At 38.7% G+C, this 23,125-nt stretch overlaps 1 protein-coding gene across 1 annotated transcript; it reads left to right on the forward strand.

The window, feature by feature from the left end:
• Window positions 1–1,153: 1,153 nt before the first annotated feature.
• Window positions 1,154–18,369, forward strand: cibar1 (CBY1 interacting BAR domain containing 1). Its single transcript, XM_053489775.1, has 9 exons — window positions 1,154–1,345; window positions 2,986–3,220; window positions 3,773–3,841; window positions 8,278–8,379; window positions 9,716–9,721; window positions 9,900–10,004; window positions 12,147–12,260; window positions 15,866–15,985; window positions 17,858–18,369. The coding sequence occupies exons 1-9, from the start codon at window positions 1,314–1,316 to the stop codon at window positions 17,984–17,986; spliced, it is 912 nt and encodes a 303-aa protein (XP_053345750.1). The 5' UTR covers window positions 1,154–1,313; the 3' UTR covers window positions 17,987–18,369.
• The last annotated feature ends 4,756 nt before the right edge of the window (window positions 18,370–23,125 follow it).

Consider the following 23,125-nt stretch of genomic DNA (forward strand, 5'->3'; position numbering starts at 1 on the left):
AAAACAAAAGCAGGCAATTTGCTGTAGTATAAAAAAACACTTAGGGAATTGCACTTACTTTTTTTTTTTTTTTGCTTTTTTCTTATAAAGCCCCAAAGTTGTGGAATAGCTTTCCAATTGATGTTCGGGACTCAGACATAGTCTCAGTGTTTAAGTCTAGGCCTAAAATCTATTTTCTTAGCCAAGCATTTTGTAAAGAGATATGTATTACGTAAAGGAGCAGATCTAGGGGACCCATGGATGTAGAATATTATGGTGAACTGGAAAGATTTTTGGAAGCTGCCTTCCCGACTCTCAATTAATCTTCCCGACTATCACTGATATGTTAATGGTTGTTTTTATATGCACTTGGTCAAAATCTTAAATATGTTCTCTTTGCTGATAATAAACAAAGATAAATATGAGGAACTGAATTTTAGTTCATTTTAACCAATACAAATGTGACTGAGCAAAGAATTCAAAACTGTGTCACTTATGCAATTTTCCGGTTATACTGAACTTCCGGGCCTTTAGCACACAGTACAACTGAAGATCAATCCCTGCTATCTGATATCATCCAAATGAGGATGGGTTCACTGTTGATTCTCTCAAGGGTTCTCTCAGTGTTCCTCTCATGATTTCTTTCTATTGTTATCTCAGGGAGTTTTTCCTTGCCACTCTCGTCCTCCGCTTGCTCATCGGAACAGTCTGATAATTCAGTGGTAGGTTTCTTATCTGCTTTGTGTTTAATGCCCAAACCCCAGCCACTGGATACAATATCGGTCTCAAGCTCAGATAAAATGGGAGTTTTTTTTAATATATATAAGGAAGGGCAGTAAAAGTGTAAAAACCGTAAAAACCTGCGCCAGGTTGTTGTTGTGGCGACCCCATAATGAAAGCAGCCAAAAGACCGACATATATCCTCACATATTTCATATTCATTTCCTAATTTTACCTTCTGGGTTTTGTGAAGCTGCTTTGCAACAATGCCCACTGTTTAAACAAACCAAAAAATTTTAGGGTGTTTGTGGACTTTTTATTTTAAAAAACGTGTTGTCATCTAAAACATATCTAAAACACTTTTATTTTTGTAATAATCACCATCCCAGACTCTTACGTCACTAAACTGAGCGACCAGCTTCCGCCGGAAGTGCTCGCGCGACTCCATGGAAACGGCGCACGCTTTTCTCGAATATTTCGCTGCCTAGCCAATAAGCTAAAGCTAACGCTAAATACCTTAAAACACTACATTAAATAGAATTTTTTTTTTCAATTCTAAAGTCTTCTTCTTGTTATCATTAGATTACAGATTAGCGAGTCGTTCGTTTTGCGTTATGATGAGTCGTACCCCGGATGCACGCGCAAGGTAAATACTGCTGTTTTTTTTTTTTGTTTTTTTTTGCTAGGTGGCTAATGTTTGTTAGCTAGTTAGCCGGTAATCCTGTAAAACGAATCAGATAACATACCACTTTGGGTTTTGGTTTAGTTTTAGTCTTAGCAGACTTTTGTTTAGGCTGGCCTTAACTAGTTTGCTTTGTATCTATAGTTTTATATCAGTTATTATATATTTTACATCAGGATAAACAGTTTTATCAGCTGAAGATAAAACTAGTTGAAACCAGGGAAAATACATAAATAAAAAACAATAGATTCACCATTAAGTTCAGTCCTCTTAGATGTCATTGTGAATTAGGGATGCGATCACAAGTCACCTCCCGATACCATATTACCTCTGTGCCAATTCCATTCAAATTGTGATTTTATAAATATCGAAATAAATTTTTTTCCCAATTTTGTCATAGTTTTAAACATGTTTTAAAACGTTTCACAATAAATATTATAATAAATGCAGTCCGTTTGTTATAACATGAGTTTTCTCACTTAAAAACCAAGCACAGCATTTAACCAATACAAAATAACTTCAAATACAAGAGTTCAGTATTTAACTGACCAGTATTTCTTTGTCATTCACAATAATTATTATTTATAAACAAACTAAGCAAACTATTCACTCCTACCAGCGTAGGTGGCACGGTGGCTTAGTGGTTAGCACTGTCGCCTTGCATCTCTAGGGTCTGGGTTCGAGTCCCGTCTCCGTGTGCAAGGAGTTTGGGTGTTCTAACCATGCTTGTTTTCGGTGTTCTCGAATTGCCCATAGTGTGTTTGCCCGGTGATGGGTTTGCACCCTGTCCAGGGTGTACCACGCCTCATGCCCTAAGTCTCCTAGCATAGATACGGGATAAAGCGTTATAGATGATGAGAGTGTACCACATGTACGATTATAAAAAAACAGTGACGTGTTACCGCCACAAATGCCTCCAAAGTCCCAAAACTCAACTCAACAGTGAGCGTGAACAGTCTGTTGCGGGTCAAGTGGCTGCGAGTGCGTCGGGCTTCTAATGCACACAACTTTCGACTTGCTTTTTTTTTAGACTGGTGTAAGTGTGTATAACGAGTGAGTTTGTGACAAATTCGCTTACAGAGTTTGGAGAAAAAAGTCATTTTTGGTCAAAGCCAGTAGATCTGAAAACCAGCCAATTCTGATCTATTATAAATGTAAAAATAATTTTAGATTTTAGAGTCAGTTTGGGGCACTGGTGGCTCAGTGGTAGGTGTTTCGTTTGCCATGCGGAAGGCCCGGGTTCGATTCCCAGCCAGTGCCCAAACCCCAGCCACTGGATGCAGTGCTGGTCCTGAGGCCGGATAAAATGGGAGGGTTGCATCAGGAAGGGCATCCGGTGTAAAACCTGTGGCTAGTTCCAAGTTGTAGTGGGGACTGGGTATTCCGCTGTGGCGACCCCTTGCTGGGAGCAGCCGAAAGACCAACAACAAAAGTCAGTGTGGCGGTACATGAATCGCCAAACAAGAAATTATCATAACTGAATAGATTTTTCCCCCTCTATACTGTTAATGCAAAAATCCAACTTACAACTTTTTACTATTCCTAGTAAATCTTGATATCTATGACATGCAATTAGCACAATGCTGTTTTGTTGCTTATTAAAGAGACACCCAGACCAGGCAGATTCAGGAGAGCATCACGCATGTGGAGAAACATTTCGGGGAGCTCTGCCAGCTTTTTGCGGCGTACGTACGTAAAACAGCACGGGTCCGAGACAAGGCCGATCTCTTAGTCCGAGAGATCAGCCTGTACGCAGACATGGAGACACCCCACCTGAAAAACGGACTGAAGAATTTTGCAGATCAGCTTGCCAAAGTTCAGGACTACAGACAAGCCCAGGTGAGTTCATTATATTATTTAGTTACATTATATTTATAGAGTCAAATCCAGAATTTAAATGATGACCGACGAAACTGTGTAGTAGTAGAGATGCGACTCACCTAGGACCACATGGTACGATATTATCATGATACTAATTCATGATTATAGAATCTCAAAGATCATGATATAAATATATTATAAATATCTCAATTGTCTATAAATATATATTTTTGCCTTTTGTTGCGTAAAGCAGAAAATTTCTTGAAAATGTATTTTTTAAAAAGTTAAATATTGACCTGCACAAGGCAAATAATAAAATAAAAATAAGTAAAGCAAAATAGATAAGTTTCAAAATGTAAACGGTAAATGTAAATTAGGGAGAAAATCGGTGGGAACCCCCCCCCCCCCATTTTTTTTTTATTAAACACTTGCAAATGCATGTTACTCATTATATATTTGTCTTTTAAATAATTTGTATGAAGGATGGTGATAATTATTTACTATGTTTTATTGTGCTGAAACTCCTTAGAAAGTAAGTCTTTTTATTCTGTGTGTAATCATTGCTCGCAGGTGGAGAGACTTGATGCCAAAGTGGTTGAGCCCCTGAAAGCCTACGGTACTATCGTGAAACTGAAAAGGGTATGTTTGGTTTTGTGTGATCATCTGTAACCTTTCATTTACATCATAGATCACATCCGACACCTCTGTGCCTTTTACTCAAACCGATCACACGAGGGCAGTATTACATCAAACACGCAGAACAGGGCTGTTCAACTGTGTGAGGTAATGTTATCAGACTAGAACACTTAGCTTTAAAACAAAATAGAACCCATAATCATACAGGGTATTGATCTTTTATTATGTAATGCTTGTTTATTTGTAATCTCTTTGCTTTTATATTTTCGTCTTGAAAAACGGTGTATGTCACGAGTAGCTTTTATTGCACAGTACACTCTGAGTGTAAACAAGTTTTGCTGAGTTTATCAGTTTATTCTAGCTGCATTTATTTTCCTTTTTTTCACCTTATTGAGAGGTGTATTCCTTGAAGTGAAATCAACGCAAACATATACACAGATACCAAAGTGGATGATTTGGATTGAAATGCCTGGTTTTAGACCACAGTAATTCTTTAGTATGGTGTAGGGCCTCCTTTTGAGGCCAATACAGCATTTGTTCGTCTTGGGAATGACAGATACAAGTCCTGCACGGTGGCCAGAGGGATTTTAAACCATTTTTCTTGCAGAATAGTGGCCAGGTCACTACGTGATGCTGGTGGAGGAAACGTTTCCTCCTCCAAAACACCCCAAAGTGTCTCAATAATATTTTCGTTTTGGTGACTGTGCAGGCCCTGGTTCAACTTGGAGATGTTCACTTCGCTTTCATGTTTATTAAACCACTCTGTCACCAGTCCTGCTTTGTGTATTGGTGCATAATCATCCTCATACACGGCACAGCCTTTAGGATACAATGTTTGAACCACTGGATGCACATGGTCCTCCAGAATGGTTCGGTAGTCCTTGGCAGTGGTGCGCCCATCTAGCACAAGTTTTGGGTCTGGGGAATGCAATGATATTGCAGCCCAAACCATAACTGATCCATCCCCATGCTTCACTCTGGGTGGTACGCTCCTTTGGGGCTTTTCCACACCGTAACTCTCCCGGATAGGAGAAATAGAGTGAAGGTGGACTTATCAGAGAACAATAAATGTTTCACATTGTCCACAGCCCAAGATTTTCGCTGCTGGCACCATTGAAACCAATGTTCGGCATTGGCACAAGTGACCAAATGTTGGCTATAGCAGCCCGGCCATGAACATTGACCCTGTGGAGCTCCCGCCGAACAGTTTTGGTGAAATCAGAAGAGATAAGGTGCACATATAATTCTGCAGTGAGTTGGGCTGCTGTGGTTTTATGTTTTTTGGATACAATCCGGTTTAGCACCCGGACATCCCTTTCAGACAGGTTCCTCTTGCGTCCACAGTTACTCCTGTTGGATGTGGTTCGTCCTTCTTGGTGATACGCTGACATTAACCTGGATACCTTGGCTCTTGATAGATCACAAAGACTTCCTGTCTTGGTCACAGATGCACCAGCGAGACGAGCACCAACAATTTGTCATCTTTGAACTCTGATATGTCTCCCATAATGTTTAATTATGGGTGACATATCAGAGTTAATAGCAATATTTTAAGCAAAACTGTTCTAATGCTCTGCTAATTAAACCTTTACACACTGCAAATTCCATCAGTAAGAGCAATCAGTGAAGCTTGGCCACCAGGCTGTTCAAATTTAGCCATGAAACCTCCAACATTCAATGTCATTCCCATATTCTGCCAACTGTAAAATTTGTACATTTACAAGAAGTGATAACTTCCATAGGTTCTATGCGACATACCAGAAACACATGCACAGTCTCCCTCATCGAAACACACCGGCTGGACTTCTGTATATGCAGATGTTTTTTACCAAAAAATTTTTTCGGTTATGCTAATGCACAAATAATGCTGTGTTGGTTTTAGGAGGGTTTTTTTAAGCCCATAAACCGTGTGCAACTGTGGTTCTCTGCAGAGAATTTTTTTCCCTTTTTTTTTAAGGTAGCTGGAATCCGCTGTGTTTACTGTCTGTCAGTACCCCGGTTAATCAATCGTGGATAGCATCATTCTCCCGAACAGATTTTTAAAAAGGGAGGGCATATAAATACTTGGGCCTACCCAAGTTTACTTTATGTGCAGGAAACACTGCATATATTTTTAGCATAAAAGTCTGACTTGACTTTTAACTATAGATGTTTGTTTTTTGTTCTTTGTTCCTCAAATGAGGGTTTTGACCACACCATCAAAAACATCAGGGATATAAATATTAAATATTTGTTTCCCTTAAGTTGGCAAGGATTTTAATCGGATTATCAGATCAACCAAACAAACAGCACTGCTATGAATGTTTAAGTTTTAATTTAGAGAAGATTCTTTCCTCGGCTTCTCCCTCAGAATGGCTAAACATTGCAGTCTCTAAAGTCTTTAGCATGGCTGGTTGGTTTTTCTCACCGTACCATGCACTGCTCGCTGCGCAGTCCTTGAAGTGCAACAACTCATCATCCATCTCTAACTGTACAGCATCTACTATTCTTAGTCATCTTGTACTGCCATGTACTGAGATTGTTTCAACATGCCAGTAACTAGAAAATTTTGATTAAACTGGAACAACGATGTAGTAGTTAGCACTGTGGCCTCGCACCTCCAGGGTTAAGGGTTCCCACCTTGGGTGCATGGAGTTTGCATGTTGGTGGGTTTCCTCTTACAGTCCAAGGACATGCAGGTGATTCACTGAATTGGATCCTACTTTAAAGGGGGAAAGTACGACAACCTTTCGGCTACCTGGTTTACAGATAGCACCAGGTGCCGTTAACACAAGCTTCTGTGCTGGACGGGTGAACACTGCCTCAGCAGCCAAAGAATCCCTCAATGAAAGAGAATCAAGGTTTACAATCAGGAAAACCAGCATGTCAGAACAGATTTCCATATTTTCAGGAAACACTGTCTCATACAGCACTTATGCGCGGGGAGAGTTGTTTTCTCAAACCTCCAGCAGATGTCTCCTGCCTGTCTCATGAGACAAGAGTACGACACTTATGACAAAAGACATTGCCCATCTGGCACCGGCTGCATCAGATCGTTGGGTCCCGACATCGCATGGATAACAAGTTCTCATGGTGGGACATGACCTTTTTGAGTTTCAGGACCTGCAGATATCAGACCCCACCAAAGCAACTCGTCTGTGAAGGGAAACGTGTGCTTCCTTTCTGCTAGTTTCACTTTGACCGAAAATAATTGCTTTGGCAATAAGCATGGAGTGCATGAGGTGACCTTGAATCTTGAATTCTGTACTTAAGGTCGTAATATTAAATTAGCGGAATCAATCTGTTGACCTGGGCGGCGCAGAGGCTTTGTGGTTAGCACCGTCACGAATACGTTCCGGATAGGGGGTGCGAATTCCTCCTCCGCTCTGTGGGTCCAAAGACATGCTGTGTAGGTGAATTGGCATTTCCAGTTCGCAAATGTGTGCATGTGTGTTACCTCGGATAAGCTTTAACCCCCCTCCGGAACGCTACATAGGATAAGTAATATGGATGACAGAAGGATGGAATTGATTGACCTTCTCTTTATGCAAATCTGTAGGGTTTGGTATACAGTAGGGACTTCCTGTCTCCCACCGTATGAAACTAGGTTATGAAACCCAAGTAACCAGCATCATTCCCGGTAATTCGCAAGCAACGTCAAACCTGCAAGGATTTAGTAAAGAGTGGTGGAAGATGATTATACATTATTGATATTTATGGCAAAGTCTGCATTACTGACAAATCAGTGTTGTCTTTTTTTTTTATTATTGTGACATTTTACCTTTTGTTGGTTTAATTTTAAAGGGTGTATACGCTTTATAAATGAACATTTATTAGCAGATTTTATCCTATTAAAGGCCTCAGCTGTCTTAATATCTTAAACACATTCTTTTAGTGTGTGTGTGTGTGTGTGGCTTGACAAGATTCTTTTGTACACATTTCACATTTAGGGTAATGGATTTTTTTTTTTTTTTTGTGATAATAATGTGTGCACTCTGATTGATATTCATATTTCCCAAATTCCTAGTAGTTTTCTGCTATTATATGATATTAAAAAGCTTCATCGAGGTGCACAATAATGTGCTTCTGTGATGGCGCTCAGCATGATGTAAGTGTAAGGTTTAGAGCCCTTGATTGCTTCGGACGCTTAGACATTACTGTACTTTACTTAAAAATAATAAGGTTATTTTAGATGCTTATTACTCATAACGTCTGATAACTTGTAGATTATTCATTGTTCCTGGTTTCTTTTGCATAGTATGTGTTATTTTTGTGTGATCATGATCATGTCATAGTTACTTTTTTTTTTTTTTTAACTAGCTGCTTAAGTGCATCTTTTGTTAGTTGAGAAGTTTAAAGTAATTTCTTTTTGTGTTGTTTTATTCTTGGGTCGTCAGGAATGTAAAGCAACGTCGTCTTTCGTCACATTTTTGTTCCTCACACTTTCCTTGAACCCACAGGAGGACCTGAAACTTACTCAGACCGCCAGGAACCGAGAGGCGAAGCAGATGCAGCAGCTGGAGAGAACGAGACAGAGGAACCCCTCCGACAGACAGATCATTGTATCCTTCCTTTCTGCTTCTTCTTTTTTTTTTCAATCTGTTTTACTGCATAAGAACAAATGCCGCAGGTTCAGGCTTGTTCTGCACCAGGTCATGCGATTAATATTGTGGAATACTCAAAGGTGGATTGGTTTGTTAGAGGAAAACAGGCACATTCTTCTAATGAAATTATTCCCATTTTAACCGATTTAAAAACGCACCTAGGGATAGGACATATTCGTCACATATTCATTACTGCACAGACATTATGCATTACACACTTTTTTTCTTTGCACATCCCAGCTCTTTGTTAGTAGGCTGGGGTCAGAGCGCGGGGTCAGGACACGGGGTCAGCCATTAGACGGCGCCCCTGAAGCAGACAGAGTTAACCTGGGGCTTGAACCGCAGACGTTACAATCAATAACTTATAAATATTATACTGGATTAACCCTACAAACACTTCCATAAAACAGTGAGTAATACAAGACCAAAGTCAACGTCAGCTTAAAATGATTTCAATTTCCACGCAATTGCGGTGTAGCCTGAATGCTTTCATTTTGAAATGTTTATGCATCATCGATCGAAACTCACAGTTTCAACATTTCACTTCTCACTTGTTATTTTTGCTAGTTATTTCACAGAGAAGAGAGCACGGTTCTGCATTTTTTTTCTTCATAAATTCACCAGATGACACCGCTTTCATAAAAAAAAAAAAAAAAATACTATATAATTTATGACATAATATAACATAGAAATATCCAACGCAAAGCATTGATGTTAATGTCTTCTTTAGCATTTTAGTTCTTTAGTATTCGATTCTGGCGGCACGGTGGTATAGTGGTTAGCACTGTCGCCTTGCACCTCCAGGGTCCGGGTTCGATTCCCAGCCAGGCTCGATTCCCGTCTCTGTGTGCATGGAGTTTGCATGTTCTCCCTGTGCTTGGTGGGTTTCCTCCGGGTACTCCGGTTTCCTCCCACAGTCCAAACATATGCAGGTAAGGCTAATTGGCGTTCCCAAATTGCCTGTAGTGTGTGAATGAATGTGTAAGTGTGTGTATGTGTGTGCCCTGCGATGAATTGGCATCCTGTCCAGGGTGTACCCTGCCTCATGCCCTAAGCCTCCTGGGATAGGCTTCAGGCCCCCGCAACCCTGAATTCAGGATAAAGCGGTATAGAAGATAAGTGAGTAAGTATTTGATTCTTTCGAGCATGCAAAACCATGGCTTGAACATGTTAACGCAGAGTAGTCGAGGCATTAGGGATTTTTTTATTAATGAAAGTTAGCTTTGATTAGCAAAGTTGCCTGATTATCACAGTTTTTTCCTATAGAGTGATTTCCTTAACAGCTTCTTCACAGTCACAGGTGGGCCTTTACATCGGAGCTGAGTGTATTCCAGTTGTGCAGAATAACTGTAAACAATTACAATGCATTTGGTAGTGAGCTCAGAACTGGACTGAATTTTTTTTTTTTCTGACACGAGAACAGACTGCATGAGTGAACAGTTAGTTCTGCTTCGTGACTGTCAGTTGTGTCGTGACAGGCTGAGAGCGAGCTGCAGCGAGCCACGATGGACGCCACACGCACGACTCGCCAACTCGAGGAGACAATAGACCTCTTTGAAAGGCAGAAGATCCGAGATATCAAGGTTACTGAGATTGCACAATTTTTCTGTCTAGCGGGTGAAAAGGGTTGCGTCGTAATGTTCTACAGCTCTATGGTGGGATACAAAACTAGGAACTGGATTTTTTGTATTTGACATTCGATTAAAAAAAAAAGAGATTCATATAAATGTGGCTTGTACTATGCAGAAATGCATCACCTGAACTTACTTTCTGTTTAAGAAATCCTTAATGGAATTGGGCATGTACAGTATCTAAATACATGATGGCATTCGCGACCAGTAAAAAAAAAAAAAAAGGACACACTACATACAGTGTATATACTTTACAAAGCCCAGACAAAAAAAATAAATTGAACCACTTAGATTTAACTAGGCAAATAATTAAGTGTCTTCCATTAGATGATTACTGCAGTGATTAATATGGTTCTGCTGGCAACAAGTTATTAAACCCTAATTGATGCAGTGAGTAGCTTGTCATTTCTTATTAAACCACCACATCAGATGACATATCCTGTGATCATGGCAAATATATGACTCTCTATTTCAGAATTGTTGTCCAGCATCAAGCAAAGAAAACAACTAAGGAGATTGCATTAAAATTGTTTTAATAGTTGTACAATGCATGAATAATAAACCTGGAAGGATTATGGTGGCACATCATCTTCAGGATGAAATGTGGTCGCTTAGTAAAATAAAAAAATAATTAAAAAAATAATAATTTTATAAATATATATATATATATATATATATATATATATATATATATAACTCACAGTTATGTTTAATAGTGAAATTAAGAGCATTTCCACATGCACAATGTAAACAGAACTCAAGGGACTGGGACTAAACAGCTGTGTTTAGCCTTAAGGACTAATCAGTGAGGCTAATATAAAAAAGTCTTCAATGGACTGTGGAGCATAGGACAAAAAAGGGCATGTGGGCTGATGAGGCTAAATTTACCGTGTTCCAGAGGGATGGGCGCTTTAGGGTAAGAAGAGAGGCAAGTGAAAAGATATACCCATCATGACTAGTGCCTACCATACAAGCCTCTGAAGGAAGTGTTATGATCTGGGGTGGTTTTAGGTGCTCAGTTCTAGGTTAAGCAATGTTATGAACCCAAAAAGTGAGGTCAGCTGACTACCTGAATTTACTGAATAAGCAGGTTTTCTATAATGGTCCCCCCCCCCCCTAATGGCACAGCCATATTCCAAGATAAAAGATAACAATGCCAGGATGCATCAGGCCCAAATTGTGAAAGAGTGATTCAGGGAGTGAGAGACATTATTTTCACACATGGATTGGCCACCGCAGAGAATCTTTGGGATGTGTTGGAGAAGGCATTTATTTACATATCAGTCCAACTCTTCCATACAAGATCTTTCAATACAAGATCTTGGAAAGATCTTGTAATTAATGCGTCTGGACAAAAATGTTGTGACATTGCATAAGCTTATGACAATAATGCAACAGCCTTACTATTCTAGCTATAACTTGCTATTCTTACAAAAAAAAAAGGAAACACACCTCCTAAGTGTAGTAGTGTATGTCCAATTCAAATGATAATATCAGCGCTTCTTATATATTCTGTATTTTCGTTGCTTAAGTTGTGTCTTTTTCAACTCTAGCCACCAGTTACCCTTCTTAGCAGATGACTGATTCTTTAAAAAAGTCTTTAAAAATTAACTGACAATGATGCATACAAGACAAGCCATAAAAGTTATCAAAGCCCAAACATGATCTGAATGGAAGAGTCATCAGAAGGAAGGCTTACTCATGTCATCCTATTAAAAATCATTATCTAAAATATACAAAGCATAATTTTTTTGAAAGGCATTTTGAAAACAGCTGCTATGGATCGATGAAGTAGAACATTAACAATTAATGAAGGTATGTTTGGAGAATAAATTTATAAAAAAAAATTTAAGACTCAAGGATTAAGCATGAGGATGCATCTGTTTGGCTTTGGGCTTGTGTGGCAGAGTAAACACTGCATAGGTAATATAAAGACCATCAAATAGTACACTATGGTAGTCTTACAGTGCATCCAAATTCCTCAGGTTTACTGCATAGTTGATTTACTTTGATCCGAATGAAAAACACAGTGATATGTTTTTGAATAGATTTGTTCTGCAGATAAAAGATACGGCCGACTTTTCCTCTTTGCAGAAAATATTTGGGGAGTTTGTGACTGTGGAGATGGCATTTCACGCCAAAGCGTTGGAGGTGTACACTACTGCCTATCAGAACATCCAAAATGTGGACGATGAAGCTGATCTAGAGGTATTACTCTTAATTCAGATTGACTTGCATAAGGATACTAAGAATAATTATTTAGTATTCATTGTGGTTGGTTTGTTTGTTTGTATTTTAACCCTAGAAATGCAATGTGCACTTTTCCAAGAAAAAAAATTACATTTTGTTGTTAGTCTTTCGGCTGCTCCTGGTCACCAAAGCGGACCATCTGATCCGCAGCACAACTTGTACATGCCCTTTTTGCCACTATTTTATACAGGCTTGGGATCCCGCTACATCCAGTGGCTGGGGTTTGGGCATTTGGGAGATAGGGTAAATCCCAGGCCTTCCTCATGGCTGGCAAGAAACCTATCACCGAGCCAGCAATGTTTTAAGGCGTACAGTAAAGGTCAGCTGTTCTGGAATAGTTCTTGCAAGAACAGTATTGTTAAGTGCATTTGCAAAATCTATCAAGCACCATGATGAAACTGGCTCTCAGCTCAGATGAAACTGACCTTCCCAGGAAAGCAAGACCAGAGGTTTAGAGTTCCCAGCCTCAAGATCACTAATAAACTGCACCTTAGATTAGAGCCGTTATGAAGGCTTTGCAGAGCACAAGTAGCAGATACATCTCAACAGCAACTGTTCAGAGGAAATTATTGCACATTTTGGACTCCTTGAGCATTGTTTTACAATGTAGAAAGAAATTTAAATCAGGAGAGATCTTAGAATTAAAAGGTGTGTCCAAACATTCAATTGTTGGCATATGTTTTCATTTAAGGTGGTAAAATGTTGCAGTTCCCTGAGGACCCTATAGGTGGCTCTAAACTATTTACATATTAGAAAGAAACACAGCATCCTGTGTGGTAGCAGAATCTAAAAATAAAAAAGGGATACTTACAGAATCACAATACATGTCAAATCAGCACCTAGGTATCATGATGATATTGTACCGGGTTAGTCCCTGGTGATTCCCATCCCCACTCACCGGCTGTACACCTCAATAAATGACAAGTAGTGGTCCTGTTTCCTCAAATACATTTCCCAGCCATTTCTCAGTTTGAAAATAATTTAATAAAACATGCTCACCATTACTCTTGGGAGTGTGTGAGCTTTTTTTAATTTTTTTTTTTATTGGTAAATTGTGGTGTTTATGTATTCTTGATTTGGACTGTTGAAATGTTACGACTCTCAAGATGCTGTGTTTGTTAGCCTTAACAGGAACTGGCAGCTTTACTCCTTCGAATTGAATTTGGAGGTGAATTGAGTTGAATAAAGCGTAATCAAGGCTGTCTACATAGTGGCCATTTTGGCAGCATCCCCAGGCTGTAATTTTCAGGCTTTCAAAGCCGTTTCAAAAAACGTCTCCAAAATCATTAAGACCTGATTGTAATGCACATATCTTTATAACAACATCAATGACATCAAACCTTCTTATGGCTGTTTCTACGGTTGTGGTGTTTTGTCAAGCCAGAGGGCAAAATCCCAAATGGCTCCTTCCTCTCAACATACATGCACGTGCAGGCTATAACATAATTGCCTCTACACGTGATGAATGGTTAATAGGACGCAATTTATGATTTATGTTTTGTTCTAGGGCTCGACACGTTATTAGCTTCCCTTAAATAGCCTATGAATCAGGAGATTATGTGTAACCCGGCTCTGTTTTTAGAAACGCATCCATTTAAGTCCTATACAATAAAACCGTATATCCTCTGTATTATCTTTATAGCATCTAGTTGGCAGGTATCTAGTTTGTCCTGCTGTTTTTGGCACTGAAACCAAACTCAAGAATAATGGCTTCGGTATGAGGATTTTTGTAACGTGAGTCAAAACCAAAACCAGTCAGCACTGTTGCAATGGCAGTAAAAAAAAAAAAAAAAAAAAAAAAAAAAAAATTCAGAGCTTGCTTCAGTTCAAGATAAGGACAGACCTGTATTGTTAAGGGTTATCTTTTTACCAAACTTATCTTACAGTTGGCAGTTATCATTTTTTATTGAAAAGCAGGGCTTTCTGAGATGCGATCAGTGTTTTTAAGGTTTTAAGGTTGCACGCTACCCAGTTCATATTGCGACCAGGAAAATCTGTACCCAGACCTCATGCACTTAGCATGTCAACCACAAGCTGTAGTGGAATGGAAAATATAATATTGGCACTGTAGTGATATTAATATAATCCTGAAAGTGGTTTAAGAGGAAAGCGGAACTTGCCGTCATACAGCTAAGTAAATGACTAATAGTGTAATCACCAGTTTCTAAACTAGTAATCTAACGTTGGCTTTTCTTACAGTTAGACATCATAAATTATTATTATTATTATTATCCGGGTGAAGACTGAAACTTATAATATTCACCTAGGTCACCTAGGGTTGAGTAGGCACGTTTTAAGTATGACCACATGTTTTGAAATATACGAAGGGTGTGCACGTGTACACTACTGTATATTTTATAGCCTGACTCTCAATAATATTTAACAGAGGTTAATAAAGTGACACAGGGTGTTATATAAAGTGCCTGTGATATATATATATATATATATATATATATATATATATATAGGAAACCTTTCGTGCATAGGATATGTAGATTTGGTATAATTAAATTTTATAATTCAAGGGGCATATGTTTCAGGTTTTTATTGATAGATGACTCGATTGATAGATTATTACAGGTCGTGGCATATTAATAATTAAATATAACAAACATGATGTTGCAGATTGTTTATATAAGCATCAGGGATATTTTGTTTTTCAAAGAACGGCCATTAAGACCACTAACAACAATAAGTACAATGAGTGTGACAACCTGTAGCATGGGCGTTGGTTTTAAGTTTGGTTATTTCAGGAACTTCATACATAACCGTCTTTGGAATTCATATCCAACTGTTTCGATAAACATAAAATTAAAATTAAAGTAAGCAGAACTTCTGTGGGCAAGAGTGAATTCTTTAAAAAAATAATAAAAACAATATACACAAACACACACACTCGCTGTGCATTTTGGGAATTAGGAAGACTTCTACCCAATTAGTGGCAATCAGTGTGAAATCAACCAAATTTATCTATCTATTTATTTATGCTTTTTTGCTCAGCATGGTTATAAAGAGTGATTATTCGAGTTAACACAGCCTTCCTGTCAGTTTAAACCAGTCTGTTAGTTTCTTCTTGACTTGTCTGAATTCACTCACAGAAGTTCTGCTCACTTGAAGTTTTATGTTTTCCTAAACAGTTGGATAAGAATTCTAGAGAGTTATGTATAAAGTTCCTGAAATAACCGAACCATGGTTGTTAAAACCAACAATGCTTCAGGTTCTCCCACTTGTTGTACTAATATTAAGTCTTTAATGGAAAATAAATTATCCTTGCTGCTTATATTAACAATCTGTAACATCGTGTTTGTTATATTTAATTATTAATATGCCACTTCTATCAATCGAGTCAGTGTGTGGTAGGTACTAACTACGTGACAACATCAAACACGGTAATGTAATCACTTAAACATATGGCATCTCTGTACATAAAAACCTGAAATATATGCCCATGGTGAATATATGAATATCTACATATCCTGTCCATGCAAGGTTTGCTCACACAACCGATCGGGTATGATAAAGCTTTATATACAGTATATAAACCATAATTTATCTGTTGGCAGGTTTTCAGGAGCACCCTGCATCCCCCTGACTATAAGTCACGCATAGACATTGTTCGTGCCAATTCCAAAACGTCCTTAAATCAGACCGGGACGTCCATGAGTAAATCAGGGACCTTGCAGGTGAGTGTTATACAAGTAAATATCACCATCATCAAATGTTACTCAAGGTTTAAAGCATGTTATATCACTTTATTGCTGATTACAACTACTTAATTACTGGATTGCTTCTCATAAACCACTTATTTTTTTCTGCTATAGAGCTTCCTGCTTCTTTGCTCAGCAATTAGAGCTTCTAGCATTTCTGTTTCTGCGAGTAAATTTCTTTTTCTAACTGCTCTTGCACAGTGTTTCTATCAGTTCTCTAACTGAAATTCACCAATAATCATCTCATTACATCTCATACAATGATAAACAGTGAAATATTTGTGCTTTCAAAAAGGGATGCTAATGTCTAGTCTTTCTGATCCAGTCTGCCCACAGTGTTCAGTAGACGTTATAGGACATTGTTAATCTTGATACTAGAATTTTCAAAGAATCAGAGACACTGAATTTCAATACATTCTCCGGCCCCCCCAAAAAATAAGTCACAACTTCAGAAAGGTAAAATTATTGGCCTGCACTAAGGACCAAAAACAATTAAGAATATTTGTAACTAATGGGGAATAGCTTTGTGGTTTGGTATGGATTGATACCCTGTCCAGGGTGTACCCCGCCTTTTTATTTTTTGGTAGTCGGGCAGTGTGTATTTAGATTGAATAGAACCAACTATCGTGTTCTGTGTAAATCTAATAGAAATATAATCTTGGTTCTTGTGAACCCCAGATTACACATCGCCCTTGGTAATGTTCTTTGGGAATATACTGTATATCCAAATTTCCAAGCAAACCATGCAGTGATGTGGGATACAGTATTTGCAACAAATACCACCATTATACTGCCATCTTTCTCTGGAAATTACTCAGCATGACAAAGAAACATTATATTTTTGTAGAACCACAGTTATGTGAGGGTTTTTTTTCCTACTAGTTGTTCCGATACCATAGTGAGTGTCCTGGTCAATCAAGGCTTTTTTGCAAACATTTTTTGGCGAAATCCCTGAATCAGCTACAAGGTGTGCTTCTGATATCAGCGTGTTACCCCAGAAACATTTAAATAATCAAAAGGAAAGGGCCTGATCACAGTCTATAGCACTCTAAAGTCATGCTGCTGTGGTGTGCCTCGTGTATATACCATACCTTTTTAATTTAATTGGGGGTCTGCTACTGTTTAGTACACTTGAAATGAAAAATCTAACCTAACAATGTACAGTATATGATACTTGGTTGTAGTTTTGGAAAAAGCACACACACACACAGAGTTTGAAAGCAATGACAGGAGGCAGTCTGTGCTCCTGATCTTAAGGTCAGGAGTTTAAATCCCAGCACCATCAAGCTGTCACTTTGAGTTAGGCCCTCAGGCGTGCAATAGCTCAGTTGCTTCCTGTCCCAACTGTACGTGGCTTTGGATGAAAGCTTCATCAAAAATCAGGCTAAACTGTAAACTGCAAAAAACTTGCTTGGATCGCAGTCAAGTGAATATAGTTAGAGAGAGAAAGAAGAAAAAAAAAAGCATGATCTGTGCTTGAGAGTGCATTGTAAATCTGCTGAAGTAGTACAAGTCCTGAAATTGTGAAAGTGGTATGAATCAGCTCATAACAACAAAAAAAGGGTAAACTAGATTAGAAAGCAAGTGTTGAACGCAGTCCAGGTTAAAAAGGTAGCCAGTGCAGTGAGGTGTAATATGAGCAGACCAACATTTTCACACAGAGTTCCTTGAAACTCGGGAGTTTCCTTAAAGGGGAAATTCGTTGCTCGTGTCGAATGCTTCGTTTCTTTCACATGATATCATAAAGACATGACAAACACCTTGCAAATTTTTGCTTGATGATTCAGTGTCATGTGTCAGTCTTGTTACACTGAAATAACAGCGCTAAACTGCTTGTTTCTGAAACAGTCAAGGAAAGGACAGAAAAAGGAAGAAGAGGAGGAGGAGGAAGATGATGATGATGATGACGACGACGACGATGATGATGATGATGATGACGACGACGATTTGGAGGAAGTTACAGACGATGAGAAATAATTTACCTGCTCAACTGCTTCTTGTGCCATAGTATTTCTTCTTTTTAAACAGTGTTGTAACTAATATGTTTCCATCGCACAGCCATCTAATGTGTCCTTAATTAACCAGCAGTAATTATTAGCTTTATTATTAGTATAATGTAAACAATTGCTTTTTGTAACGTTTTATATTGTTGTTTTCACACTTCAGTGCCAACAGTGTTTGTTTCTGAGTGCAGTGTTAATTCACCGTATCGATTTAAAACTTTTAATACATGACCAAATAAACCCCTGTTGTGTTATTTCTGAACGATTGCTCAATGGTGTAAAATCAAACCTTGCACAATAAGTGTGCAGAGCAGAAAACGAAGACCAAAATGACGCTGCAGAAGTTCCTAGAAGTTCTATAAAACATACCGTGCCTTGCAAAAGTATTTATACCCCTTAAAATTTCCCACGTTTTCCCACGGTTTACAAGCACAAACGTAAATGTATTATATTGGGATTTTTATGTGATAGCCCAAAACAAAGTGTCACGTAATTGTGAAGTGGAAGGAAAGCGATAAAGGGGTTTCTACATTTTTTACAAAAAGTGTAATACCCCTAACTAAAAATCCAGTCGAACCAACTGCCAGGTCAGGGATAAAGTTTAAAGTACAGGGGTTAGGTTGTAAAAATATATATATATTTATATATATCTCAGATGGCTTTCTTCTTGACACTTTTCCAAATAGGCCAGGTTTAAGGAGTGCGCGACTAATAGTTGTGCTGTGGACAGATTCTCCCACCTGAGCTGCTCCTCTGATTATGCGCCGCTTTGTGTTGATCGATCACATAAAATCCCAATAAAACACATTTACCACAAAATGTGTGATTGTACTGTGACAAAATGTGGAAACGGTCAAGGGGTGTTAATACTTTTGCAGGGCACCATACACGCACTGGCCACTTTATTACTTTATTAGTGACACCATTATACCCAATGATGTAATTATACAGTGTATGCATTGGGGAACTTATGTTGAAAATAAATCATTTCTGAGCAACACATGTGGACGTAAGCAGAAGACGTTATGCCTACATAAGACACTCGTGGATCAACAAAACTGGACAGCTGACAAGTGGGGGGGGCAAGGGAGTCACTTCGTTTTCTTAAAGACTCAACTCAGCTTGTCTACGGTACCCTTCAGAATTATTATTGTTAACCATTGTAAAGATTAGTGAGGGGAAAAGGATTAGAAACCTCTACCTTTTTGGAGAAGTAGTCTACTTTCGCAATAAAAAAAAAAGAAAAATCCAATCTTTAATTGAAAAAAAATAATTCAGAGAAAAACAAAAAAAAAGGTATATTCGGTTTATTTTTAACCAAAAAAAAAAGTGCCACAATTATTGACGCTCCTGGAAAATATAGTTTCATTTGGCAGATTCTCTTATATGTATCTCATTATATATCTGAGCAGTTGAGGGTTAAGGGCCTTGCTCAGGGGCCCAACAGTGACAACATGGTTCAAACCCCAGTACCACCATGTTGTCACTGTTGGGCCCCTGAGAAGTTGAGGGTTAAGAACCTTGCTCAGGGTTTCAAACATTCTTAGGCAGGGGTGGGTCAGTGGTTTAGGTGCTGGAAGGTCCCAGGTTCAAACCCCAGTACCACCATGTTGTAACCCTTAACGTCTCAGGGGCCCAACAGTGACAACATGGTGGTACTGGGGTTTGAACCTGGGACCTTTCAGCACCTAAACCACTGACCCACCCCTGCCTAAGAATGTTCCCCATTTAAAATATGTACATTCCTGTTAATGGCATGTGAAGGAACCTTTAAACTTTAAAAAATAAGCGATGACTTTTTGATCAACAGTCATACAAATATGAAGGAGATGAATCTACTTCTCTACTTTCTCTAAGGTGTATTGTTCCCAGCCTTCTTCTTTCCAAATGGGTCCCGAGAATTATTTTCGATTCTGTATCTGTATAATTTTATGAATTATCACTGTGACCTGTTGTCACTTGATAGGCTAGTCTTCAGGTCGGTCTGACCCACCCCGAGCTCTGCGTCACCATTCTTTATGGTGTTCGTGTCAGTCATGAATGAGTCAGGCAGAGTGAAATGAGGATCAGCTCTCTCCCTCCTGCCCTTCCCTCTCTCTCTCACACACATATATACATACTGCTGTGGGCTGCGTGTGCATATAATGTGCCGTATCTTGACATTCTCCATAATGTAGCGTGCTGCTGCAGGCTCATCTTTAAGTCAGGAGCGTGAATAAAATATGCATGTCCAAACCCTCATCTGAGACAAGGACATGGAGACAGAGAGGCCAGTCTTCGATTTTGTGAGTCAGTGGCGCTGTGTGTGTGTGTGTGATAGAGAGATGGAAATCAACCGAATGACTCACTGTAACTCGGCCAGTCGATCCAGCCTGACCGGATGCAGTGTATGGAGACAGGTGGTCAGTGGACAGACTGGTGGAGACAGTCAGGAGATGCGTATTATGATAAAATATTGTTCTAATATAATATAATTATCAACCCTCTGCTAATTATTACTGAGTCTCGTGTGATGATTGATCAAAAGCAGGCATGACTCCGACCTTTTTATCAAGGTTTTTTTTTTGTTTGTTTGTTTGTTTTTTTCGTCCTGCCTGTATTTTGGAGCCCAAACTGCAAACTATAGTGACTCACTCGCTCAAACAAAAGCCGTTATTTGATATAGAAACAAATGCAGAGTGATGAAAACGAACAATGCTTGCTCATGTGTGATTGGACAACATGGAGTCTTATAGGAACAAAAAAAACTAATAAATCACCTGAGACATGATGGCGTGATGCAGAGCTACTGAGTAAACACTCTTCTACGCTGAAAGCTCCTTACGTAAATGACAAAAAAACTTCATCGTTCCTTTGTTGCTTAACACGATACAAAAAGAAAGAAAAAAGAAATTCCTTTTCCAACTAGCCTTTATTATCAACAGCATCTGTCATATAAGTCACCGTAATTGAGCTGTTACTATAGCAACAATAACATACGAAACAAACAACTAAGCGCTTCTGTCATACCTGCTTTTGGAATAGAAAAATGAATCATCGCCTTTTGGCCAACCGGATTCCAGCTGAGCACGTGTTGTAACAGCATGTGTTTGTAAATGTGTGCTCCGGGTTTCGTCCTGAGAAAAATAATCAATTTATTTGTTATATAATTAGCAAAAAAATAAATAAATTAAATATTTGCCTACCCTGTATAACCTTTAGGGGGCACTAGTAGGGGGTAAAAACAGCTCTTTCGGGGTTTGTGTGTGAATTACAAATCATAAACAACCTGAAGAAGACGACCAACCCTTGTGATGCTCGATCAGCCTTGGGTCGCTTCAACTGTAAACTAAATTCCACACACACCCTCCTAATTACACTTGGGTACAGTAATGTTCAAGATGTTTACTGGAGTTTTTTTTTATTATTATTATTATTCCTGACCTTTTGACTGAAAGAAAGCATTAGATTCACTTAATCTTGCTCATTCGTTATACCGCTTATCCTGTTCAGGGTCGCTGGAGGCATGGAGGCAAGACGTGAGATTCAACTACACTGCTTGTTCTTGTTCTGCTCGGACTCAGATTACACCTGAACAAAGTGTAAAACAAAAAAGAACTTGATAATGAATACAGTATAATAGCATTAATATTAACATTAGGTCGTATCCCATGTGCTTTATTCTTTTAGCTGAGTTAAAAATATATTTTTAAAAAATTATATATTCATATCATATTTATTCATACTGTATATTATCTGTTATATTCTTAACAATTCCAAAGCACTAAATATAATACTGCATTAATGTCACGTTTTCTTTTTTTTTTCTTTTTTTTTTTTATTCTCTTGTAGTAATGAGCTACGTGTACTCTTTATCCGAGGTATATTCAAAATAACACTGACGACCGAATGCATCTATAGACGCTTGCAGCTCCGATGTTTTTCTCTTTGAAGGACTTTCAAGGTATTATTTAAGGCTTTTGTGACAGACGCACCTGCGTGAATGACTTCCATCCGTTTCAATGGCTTTCAGTTAGGTCAATAGGGTTGAAGGCAGGGATTCCTTCCTCACCCTCTGACTCATCTTTACAGAAGCCTTAATGGGAAAGAGCTCTGTGGTTTCATAGAACAGTGGCGGCATCGGCAGGGTGTGTCCATGTGACTCACTAGCCATGCTAATGGCGGAGACAGATATAGAGAGAAAGAGAAAACGAGCTCGAGTTTGTCTTCTTATTATTACCATCATCATTATTATTATTAATATTATTATTATTTCTGAATAGAGCTAATGTCACAGAAAGCTTAGCTCTGAGGGTTTAATTCTTCTTTTTTAGTTAGCATTTTTTTTTATACCTCCCAGACACGATATAAAAAAACCTATAAGTTAATTCTAGGTACATTTTTTTGGTTACGCAATAAAAACAATTAACCAACGTGGAGACGCTCGGCATGTAACCCAGGGTTGTTCTCATGCTCTTGTTGTCACGCAAAGGCTGTTTTTTTTTTGCTAATGATTTCGACATCAGCCTCCAAAAGGCATCGTGGCTAAAGCAAAGAACTGTTGCGTAAGGGCTTATCTAATATGATCTGTCAGAGAGGCCTCGAGGTCATAAGAGCACTGGCAGTGTAAAAGACAAACTAGGCACCTGTCTGTGTCAGCTGTGACCTCATATGCTCCACACCACCAGCTTAAAAGTGTGTCCTTGTGTGTGGTGTCAAAGTTTGTTTAACACACAGATTCCTCATGCTTCCTCAATCTCACTGGGGCGCCGGGCAAATTAAGACACACATAATATTCAGCATATCTCAGAAATTTCCTACCAAGGAAATAAAGGGCTGTGCAAGAAATTTTAGTCCGAAGAAAAGTCTGGATATCTCGGTTAAAGCCTAAATAAGGTTCGAAAATTGCAAGATAATGAAAAGGTGACAACGGCCTGTGAAAGGATTACCTCAGCACGAGAGAATCTGAGCTCTCAAGCTCGCTGCCTGCTCGTCTCACAGGCTGAAGGATGAAACAGGCACTACTCAAAAATTTGCCATGCTTTTTTGGTTTATTAACATTTTGTGCATAATGAAGCCTTCATCTCTCTCGATCATTTTCCACATACAGTAGCTTCGCTTCTCCCTGATTGTT

The sequence above is a fragment of the Clarias gariepinus genome, chromosome 28, assembly GCF_024256425.1.
Source record: "Clarias gariepinus isolate MV-2021 ecotype Netherlands chromosome 28, CGAR_prim_01v2, whole genome shotgun sequence".
In the NCBI taxonomy this organism is placed as follows: Eukaryota; Metazoa; Chordata; class Actinopteri; order Siluriformes; family Clariidae; genus Clarias; species Clarias gariepinus.

Bases quoted from the DNA above. Each gene is read 5' to 3' on its own strand.
- cibar1 (XM_053489775.1), top strand. From the start codon at position 1,314: ATGATGAGTCGTACCCCGGATGCACGCGCAAG. The intron at 12,261-15,865 runs GTATTACTCTTA...ATCTGTTGGCAG, and splicing joins ACGATGAAGCTGATCTAGAG to GTTTTCAGGAGCACCCTGCA. The intron at 15,986-17,857 runs GTGAGTGTTATA...TTTCTGAAACAG, and splicing joins GTAAATCAGGGACCTTGCAG to TCAAGGAAAGGACAGAAAAA.